At 58.8% G+C, this 8,944-nt stretch overlaps 1 protein-coding gene across 1 annotated transcript; it reads right to left on the reverse strand.

The window, feature by feature from the left end:
• Positions 1–391: 391 nt before the first annotated feature.
• Positions 392–8,085, reverse strand: C1QL1 (complement C1q like 1). The gene is made up of 2 exons (XM_082442740.1): positions 7,176–8,085; positions 392–1,628 (listed from the first exon to the last, which is right to left on the reverse strand). Exons 1-2 carry the CDS (start codon positions 7,770–7,772, stop codon positions 1,449–1,451), a joined length of 777 nt encoding a protein of 258 aa, XP_082298866.1. The 5' UTR covers positions 7,773–8,085; the 3' UTR covers positions 392–1,448.
• Between the last annotated feature and the right edge of the window lie 859 nt (positions 8,086–8,944).

Consider the following 8,944-nt stretch of genomic DNA (forward strand, 5'->3'; position numbering starts at 1 on the left):
AGTTGCAGCGAGCAGGGGCTACTCTTCGTTAAGTTGCGTGGGCTTCTCATTGCGGTGGCCTCTCCTGTTACAGATCATGGGCTCTAGCTGCGTGGGCTCAGTAGTTGTGGTTCGCGGGCTCTAGAGCGCAGGCTCTGTAGTTGTGGCACGCAGGCTTAGTTGCTCCGCGGCATGTGGGATCTTCCCAGACCAGGGCTCGAACCCGTGTCCCCTGCATTGGCAGGTGGATCCTTAACCACTGCACCACCAGGGAAGTCCCTGTGTCCTATTTTAAAAGCTATTTAACCTCTTTGGAAAAAGAATAAAATCTACTCATCCAACCTTCCAGGGCTCTTGGAAGACTCAAGTGAGATGACATACGTGAAAGCCTTTGACAAACTTTAAAGTGATGCATAAATAATAAAAGCTGTGTTTATTGAGCATATACATGATACCTCTTTAATCCTCAGTCAAGTGAGGTAGGTTAGGTCTCCTCACCTACATATTATAATGAGAAAACTGAGGCCCAGGGGTGAAGTGCTTGGGTCAGGGTCAACCAGCATTTAATGCAAAGCTTGTTCCTTTCATTGATGTCACTAACCCAGAACTGAGTTAGAAAAGAGTGACATGGCCAGAATTCTACACCGTGGCACTGGGACTGGAACCTGGGTTTCCCAATTGAAAACTTGCTGTGCCTTTGGAATGCTGATGCCGCTTTCAAGGTCGAAAAGTTGGAGCTTTTCCACCCTGGAAAATGATGATGTAACTGGGTTGCCTCCTATTCCAGCTGCCCAGGCCCACTTGGGCTGTGGTGGGCATTGGGCCCCTCGGCCCACCTCCTCCTGGAGCAGCTCTGGCTCTGGCGCCTGGCTCCCCCCGGATCCATGAGAAGCTTTCAGCAGACTCATTCCCAGCCTGGAGGAGGGCAGGGTTCACGGTCCCCTCCTGCAACTCCTCTCCAGGGCACAGTCGGAAAGCCAGCGGGGTAGAAGTGTTTTATTATAGCTTTGGTCAGACGGGGCGCAGCCGGCCAGGGCTGTAGCTGGGAAGCCATCCAGCCCCCAATACACCGCTTCCCCAGGCAGCGCCACCCCAGAGCAGGTGGGCAGCGCATCCGAGCACTGGGAGCGACCCCGCCGAGACCTCTCCCCCAGCTGGGGCGGGCTGGTGGGTAGGGTGGGCAAAAACAATCCTATTGTACAAATATACAGCACGGGCCAGGGCGGGGGCGGTCGACACCGCCTCCCGGGGAACCGGGACGGGGCGCGCTGGACCCGGCTCTGCGGCGAGACGGCAGGAGGGCTAGCTGCGGCCCGGACGGTGGTGAGGGCAGGCCGGGGGCGTCATAGCCAGGAGAAGCCGGCGGCCGTGGCGGGCAGCGAAGGGGTGGGGGTAGGGGGACGGGTCATCCTCTGCTCCGCCGGAAAGGGACCTCCGGGGGGATAGGGGACGGAGGGGTCGCGAGGAGCTCAATCGGAGTAGATGATGAAGCCGGAGAATGTGCTGTATTTGTTGCTGTTGCCGCCATGCGCTTTGCCTCCGTCGAGCTTGATGAAGACCTCGTCGCCCGCGTCCAGGTGCAGGATCACGCTGTTGCTGGCGTAGTCGTAGTTCTGGTCTGCGTCCTGGGCAATGGCGCTGGCCCGCACCTGCGGGGTTGGTGGGGGTAGGAGAAGAGGGGTGTGTGTGAGAGGGGAGGGGAGGAGGAGGGAGAGAAGTGGGGTCGGGGAGGGAGGGGGACCGTCAGAGGTAAGGCAGCTACCTCTGGAAGCCCCCAAAGCCCCACCTCTAGCCCCATCAGGGCTCTCAGCCTGCTTTTCTCCCATCATCCCACCACTGCCCTGTCCAGTCATAACTGTGTGTTTTGGGAAGGGGTTACAGAGGAGCCTTGGATTTCTACGGCAGGTATAATCTGGGTCTGAATTGGCAGTCAAGGTGTAATCGGCCTCCTTAACTCCCCTAGGTCTCACTGTCTGACTTCAACAATGTTTCCAGGATGCCCCAGCCTGGAACTCCCTCCTTGCAGGAGGAATTCTCTGGACCCCTAAGGGATGGAGGGCCATCCCCTCTCTCACCATTGGTTCCCCTCTGCTTTATTGTGATAATGATGCCTTACATTTCAGCCACATCACCTGTTCTTATGTCAGTGGATGGACAGGAGGGCACCCCTTGGCCTTATAGGTTCAGGCCTGGATCAATGCCAGGCTACTAGTAAGCAACCACACTAGTACCAGGACCTGCTCTGTGGACGCCTTGCCTGAAGTCCATTCTGGAGTCTTTCACACCAGAGCAGTGAGATGGAAGGCCTGGTAATTACTTCCCCTCCCAAGGCTCAGGTTGGGCCTGCATCCCGCCTCCAAAGAGCTGTAGCTATACCTGTGACTACTCCCCGACCCAAAGAGGACTTCTGGCTCCTCCTGTATCACCCCACGGTGGTAGAAAGGGAGTGGATGGGAAGAAGGGAACCAAGCCTTATATCCTTCTGTGATCCTCAGTCTGATTTGATACCCTTGCTGGTCCTTGTTTTGATGGAGGAGGAGTGGGACAGGCAGGACGATGGGGCAGGGGAGCATCAGCCTTTGGATTTGAAGCCTGACACATCATTTGGGGGGCTCAGACTATAATCATAAGATATTGAGGATGTGGGGTGGTGGACAAATTCCTTCCAGGCATTCCTTTCCAACTGCTGAGGCCAGCGCAAGTCCTGAGCCACCTGATCTGGGGCCTCTCCAGGATATTCTGGGTGGAGAATGGGAAGAGAGGAGCCATCTCCAAGTTCTGGCTTGTGGTGGGGGGAGGCTGCATTGAATGGGGTTCTCTCAGCCAGGCTCCTCAACAGCCCCTCTCCAACCTGCCCCTTCCCCGAAGGCAACTCCCCCAAGGGCTGACAGTCAGGGCTGGACCAAGCCAAATTAGGGGAGGGGCCCATCCTCCCTCCTGGATGGAAGGCAGAACTGTAGATTAGCTGTGCCAAAGCTGCTGACTCAGCAGCAATGCTGCACCAGGAGGACCCGACATATTTGCATACAGTCTGCCATTTAGAGCCCAGATCCTTTCAGCCCCTTCTCTCCCCTCAAGCTCTTCTTCCCCAACCTGGGAGGGAATTGTTTGGAGCACTCAGTTGGGAAAACTCCTGGTCCAGCTAAAGGTGGTGGAAAATCAAATGAGGGAGAGATGCCGTCTGCCAAGGAGCTCAGTTTCTCCGTTTAGAAAATGGATGAGAAGATCCTGCCTCACCACTGCCACCAGTGTAGATGCTTTTTGACAGTGAAGGAAAAAATTTTTAATCTTGATGGGGCTTTGAGCTACTAGGAAAGAGCTGAAAGCAAGCAGCCAACTCCTGTATTGTTCCCTGGGCCCTAATCCTGGTAGTATTTATTATTACACATGCATTTCATTATCTTTGCTAATAAATTACTATTAATAACAATTATTTTTATTACCCAGATTAATTTAGCCTTAACTCATTAAAACAGTGTGCTTCTTAATAGCCAAATCCATTAGAATACCGTCATCTGTCATCAGGAATCTCCTGGTGATGTGACAGGCATCAGAACTGTTATGTTTATGTTTATTATTTATTCATCACCATGATTGTTGCTGTGATTATCTTAACTATCCACGGAGGCAGGGAGAATTAATGCTCTTCCATCCTTAGACAGTGGGGGATCCAGGAATGGAACCCAGGGGTCCTGATTCTCTGCACAAGACTGGAAACAGTTGAGGCATCCAGCTCCTCCTGGGGGCCGAGGGGAAGTTTGGGGATTTGAGGTTGTCCTGGAAGCAGGAAAGCAAGTCTGGGGCTTGTCAGGAGGGGGCGCTATAGAAGCACCTCTTCAAGGGCTGCCAATAAAGGAAACTGAGGCAGTGGTCCGATTAGGGGCCTGGAGTGGGGGTCGGGTGGGGGCAGAGAACCCAGGAAATGTGCCTCTACCCCCAGAGCAATGCTGGGGTTTTGGATGTGCAGGTGTGGCTCCCACAGGCAGCCAGCCTGGTCCACAGGGGACTTGTGCTTTCACACCATTGCTGGGTCCCTACTATGCCAGGCACTGGTTCTGTGCTGTGAAAGGCATTAGAGGCCAGAGAGGACAGCAGGGGGCCCCTCTCCCCCCATCAGAGAGGCTGATCTCCAGTTAGGTCCTTATACCATGGTCCCCAATTTACACACCCCACCACTTCTCACCTCACTCAAACTCTGGTGTCCAAGCCCCTGCCCATTTGTAATACTTGTCTTCCCATAGGCCCTGGCCTGTCCCCACACAGTCCCCTCTTCTCTAGCCCCGTTTATCAATTTCACGTCCTCGCCCAGCATGTGGGATCTCAGTTCCCCGACCAGGGACCAGGGATCGAACCCATGCCCTCTGCACTGGAAGCACGGAGTCTTAACCACTGGACCACCAGGGAAGTGCCTGAACTGTGGGTCTGAGAGGGAGCTGCAGGGGGCTCACCTCACCCAGGGCACCGGCCCCAACCTAGAGTCCCTTCCTCAGGCTCCTCAGGTCCCCATGTCCTAATGACCCGGGCTTAGTGCCATCAGGCTGTGCAGTGGTGACTCAAAGCTACCCCTAGGTAGAGGGGCTGGTGGGCCTCACACAAGGACAGAGAGGGGGTCTCAGCACCAGGCAGGAAGGTGGTGACTCCCCATCTCCCCATGTTGCCCAAGGAAGGGCCAGGGCCCAGATGCAGCTCTGCCTTCCGGAGGAAATTCTGGAAGCCTCTCTGCAAGGCAGGAAGCCAGGAGGGAAAAGCACAGAGCCCAGGGTCACCCCTGGACTTGAAGGCGTGGGAGGAGCAAGCCCCTCTTTTCTGTTCCCACCCACTGCCCAGCCCCATCAGTTTTTTCTCCGCTCACTTGAATGTCCACCTCTGAGCCAGCCTTTCCCTACACTTGACCTTTTCATTTTCTCCCTAGTTGTGTCTCCTCACCTTGGGGACCCAGGTTCACCTTCCTCTCCCCCAACCAGGTTGGTCTGAGCTGGGGCAGGCCCCATTGAATCTCGCCCTCCAGCCGACACACCTGGGGACAGGAGTGTCAGTGGTCTCCCGATGCTCCTCCCACTCAATAATCGCTGGGGTGTGTTATTGTGTGTTTACTACTGTCTCCCCTGCACAGACCACGAGGTCCTGGAGGGCAAACAGACTGAACCTCTGGAACCCCAAACCTGGCTCCTAGCAGGGGCTCAAAACTAATATAAAGAATGACCAGTGAGATTAAAGGAGTCTCTTGGACAATCTGGAAGAAGTCACAAAGGATGTAGGGGAGGACCAGGGCCTATCACCCCACTGCTTGTCTTGGATTTTTTTTATGTGTGTGGAGGAAATGGTCTGAGTAACTGTTAAAATGCTGGGTCTCTGAAACCCCTGGTTAAAGCCACCTCATTTCTTCTACCAGCCTGTGGTGCCACCTCCTTGTCAGGCTCTGTCAGTGTCCTGCCCCGGGGGGTAAAAAGAGGCTTTCGGGTCAGTTTCACCTCCCTGAGACTGAAGCAAGTGTTCTTGCCCCAAGCACACACCATCTTTGGGGCCTCCTCTTGTCTCATCTCTGGGGCCCTGCGGCACCCTCCTGAAGTAGCGCAGGGTCTAGGGCCCACTGGTGGCCTGGTGACCACCTCCCTATTCAGGCAAGCTGGGCCCCCAGCCCCCTGAAACCTCAACTTCATGCCAGCCCAAACTTTCTTTAGGAAAGGAAGAAATTCCATCAATGAAGGTGACATTGTTGCATCCCTTACCAGCGATTAATAAGGGGAATTGCGGGGCTGTCTGCAGAGATGGCCCTAACTGGATACTAGGGCCTCCCATTTGGTCAAGAACCAAGGACAGAGAGGAGAGACACAGGAAGCCTGATAGACACAAGTGGGAGAGAGACACCAAAGAAATAAAGAGGGGGGTTAAACCCAGGGGTGAGGGACCAGAAACCCAGGGAGAGACAGATAGGACTGGTAGACACAGGAGAGAGGCCAGCACAAGAGATGGAGAGATAGGAGAGAGGCAGGGGAGAGGCAGAAACCAGAGAGAGCAGGCATGGGAGACAGGGCAGGGGGCAGACCTACAAGCACCTGGTAGGCTTTTTGCTGACTCTCAGGCCTGTCCTTTCCCCCACCCGCCAAGCCAGGGTCTGCCTCAGGGTAGTGCTGCAGTGGGAGGGGTTCCAGCAGGATCTTGGGTCTCAGTCGCAGGAGATTCCTTCCCAACTCCCATCAGCCTAGCTTTAGTTCTGATTGGCACAGACACCTTCTTCCACAAGGATGCTCCGCTTGACTACCCCAGGGGCCCCAGGCCACCGTGGTCTGGGAGCACTGAGAAGGGAGGGGGAATCAAAGCGAAGGGAGCTGGGTAAAACTGTCACCCTGGGGCAGGGTTAGGTCAAGATTGGTCCCGGGGCAGCGGTTCCAAGGAGAGCACGAGGCATTGCCGGTCCCAGGTACCAAAGACCTCGTGAGCTTGGTGCCTGCCACTCTGGTCTCTCCGATGGGGATAGGGAAGGAAGATGATCCCCCGACACCCCAGGAATCAGGAGTTGCAGCTGGGAGGTAAAGAGGAGGGGAGTTTCCACCTCTTTGCCCTGCCTCAGGAGGAAAAACTTTCCCCCCCAGGCCGTCTTCTTGTGCGGTTAGCTCTGACACAGTGGGAAGGGGCCGCGCAGTCCCGGGTTTTGCAAAGGGTGTCAGATCGGCCCAGTGGTCCCTTCCTTAGGGCGGGGGATGTATTGCAGCTAAGGCTTTATGCGCTCGGCTCCCTTTGCCTTTGTGCGCAAAACATCTCCTACAGCTCGCCTTCTCCGCTTGCGCGCCTAGCGCTGCGCCCAGGCGCCCGTGGGCGCCGAAGCTGCCTTTCCCCATAGCCCATCCTGATCCGTCCCCTCATCGCCAGCTGGTATTAACCAGAATCCCAGCTCTCAGATGCTGTTTCCCAAGGGCCAAGCCCCCAAGGGCCAGTCCGCGCGCCCGGGAGCCCTGCGCTCTGATTATTAGTTGGATTTATCTCCCGCATTTCCATGCCGCAGGTGCCCAGCGGCATTTGCCTTGGAGCCGGCGCCCAGGAACCGAGGAGTTAGGGGTGCCAGCCAGCCTGGACCATCCCAGCCTGTAATGCCTAAGCCGCTCCAAGGGCTCCATCTGCGCCCTTCCGTACCCTTCGGCCCCGGGCTCCCTGGATGCCCTGCCCCCAGGCCAGCCCCATGCCCCCGCCGGGCCCACCTGGCCGTTCTTGCAGAGGTCCGCCCACATACTGGTGCCGTCGCCGCCGCGCATGAGGACGTGGTAGGTGAAAAAGTAGGTGCCGGGAATGTTGCATGTAAACTTGCCGCTGGTCGCGTCGTAGTTGTTGCCTAGGTTGGTGACCACGTCGTCGAACTTGAGCACCTCGTAACCCTCGTGAGGGTTCTTGAGGCCGGCGTAGAAGGCCACGCGCGGCACCGTGGTATAGGTGGCCGTGCTGATGGCGCCGCTGCCCCCCGCGCCCGGCAGCCCGGGAGGGCCGGTCTTGCCCGGCTCACCCTTCTCCCCGGGTGGCCCCACAGGACCCGGAGGACCCGGGTTCCCCGGGGGCCCGGGAGGGCCCGGCTTGCCTGTGCGTCCCGGCTTCCCCTGGGGGCCCTGCACCAGCGTGGAGGGCGGGGGCGCGCCGCTCTGCTCGCTCAGGGCGTCGCCGCCGTCGGGCCGCGCGCCGGCGCCGGGGCCCCGCGCGGGGTAGGGGTCGCACACCATGCGGCAGGTGCCCAGCATCTCGTAGTGGCCATCCGGGCCGCCCGAGCTCACGAGCACGGGGATGAGCACCACCAGCACCAGCAGCATCACCACGCCCGCGGCGGCTGCCAGCAGCGTCTTCCGGCCGGCGCGGAGCCTGGGGAGCGCCGGGCCGCCAGGCCGCGCCGTCGGGGCAATGGTGCCGGCGGGCGGGGGGCGCGGGCAGGGCGCCCGCGCTCAAGGGCGGTCCGGCGGGGCTGAGGGCATGGGGCCGGGCCCAGGGCGCCGCGCTGGGCTGGATGCGCTGCCGAGCCCAGCCGCCTGCTCCTGCCTCGCGCTTCCCTCCCGCGGCGCGGCAGAACTGAGCGCGGCGGCCGCCGCCTCCTGCCTGATTCCTCCTGCCTCCCCGCGCTCGAGCCACCGCCCCCTCCGCCCGGTCCAGCCCCACCCGCTCAGCGCAGCTTTGCGCCCGTGAGGGGTGGGGCTGAGGGCTGGGCCGGCGCCTAATTGGGCCGCGGACGGTAGGGCTCCGCCCACCAAGAGGGGCGGGGCCGTGGGGCGGGGCCGCGGAGTAGAGGGCTGGAGCCGGGAGAGGAAAGGGGAGACTGAGGGAGACAGAGCCTCGGAAGTGGAGAGGGGCCTAGAGTCTGAGACATAGAAGAGGCTCGCATAGAGAAGGGAAGAGTAGGGACGAAAAGCGAATGGAAGAGAGGGTCATAGGGAGAGCTAGAGAGCGCCGAGAGGGATTGGGAGGGAGAGGACTCGAGGGTCGCTTACGAGGAAAGCCGAGAGAGACAGAGAGAGGCACGAGGGGCCACGGCCCGCAGCGGGCGGAGGCTGGGGTAGAGCACCCCGGTCTTCAGGGGACAAAGAGCGACTGAGAGGAGGACGGAGCGGGGAGCAAGAAGGAAGGACAAGGAAGAGGGTTATGAGTGGGGAGAAGAGGGGAAGGCAGGAGGATGGGGAGGGGGCCAATCCGCCCTCAGGCCTCGCAGACAACCTGTCCGGGAGATGGGGGTGGTGGTGGGATGCCTGTCAGGGTGCCCAGCAGAATCCCGAGTACTAACAGCTGCCGCTCCCTCCTCTCTTTTTGGCTCCTGGATGTTCCCGGGACCGCCTTTTCCCAGGAAGAGCAGGATTTTTCTACCCACACCTCCTTACCTCTGCTCCTTCCTGCCTGCGCTCCAGGCCAGGTCAGGCTGCTTTTTCCTGGGGATGGGGCCGGGGGCTCCTCCATCTTACTCTGGTCACTTCCCTTCTCCCTGCTTTTAGGCAAGGCA

The sequence above is a fragment of the Balaenoptera physalus genome (assembly GCF_965194825.1).
Source record: "Balaenoptera physalus genome assembly, chromosome: 20".
In the NCBI taxonomy this organism is placed as follows: Eukaryota; Metazoa; Chordata; class Mammalia; order Artiodactyla; family Balaenopteridae; genus Balaenoptera; species Balaenoptera physalus.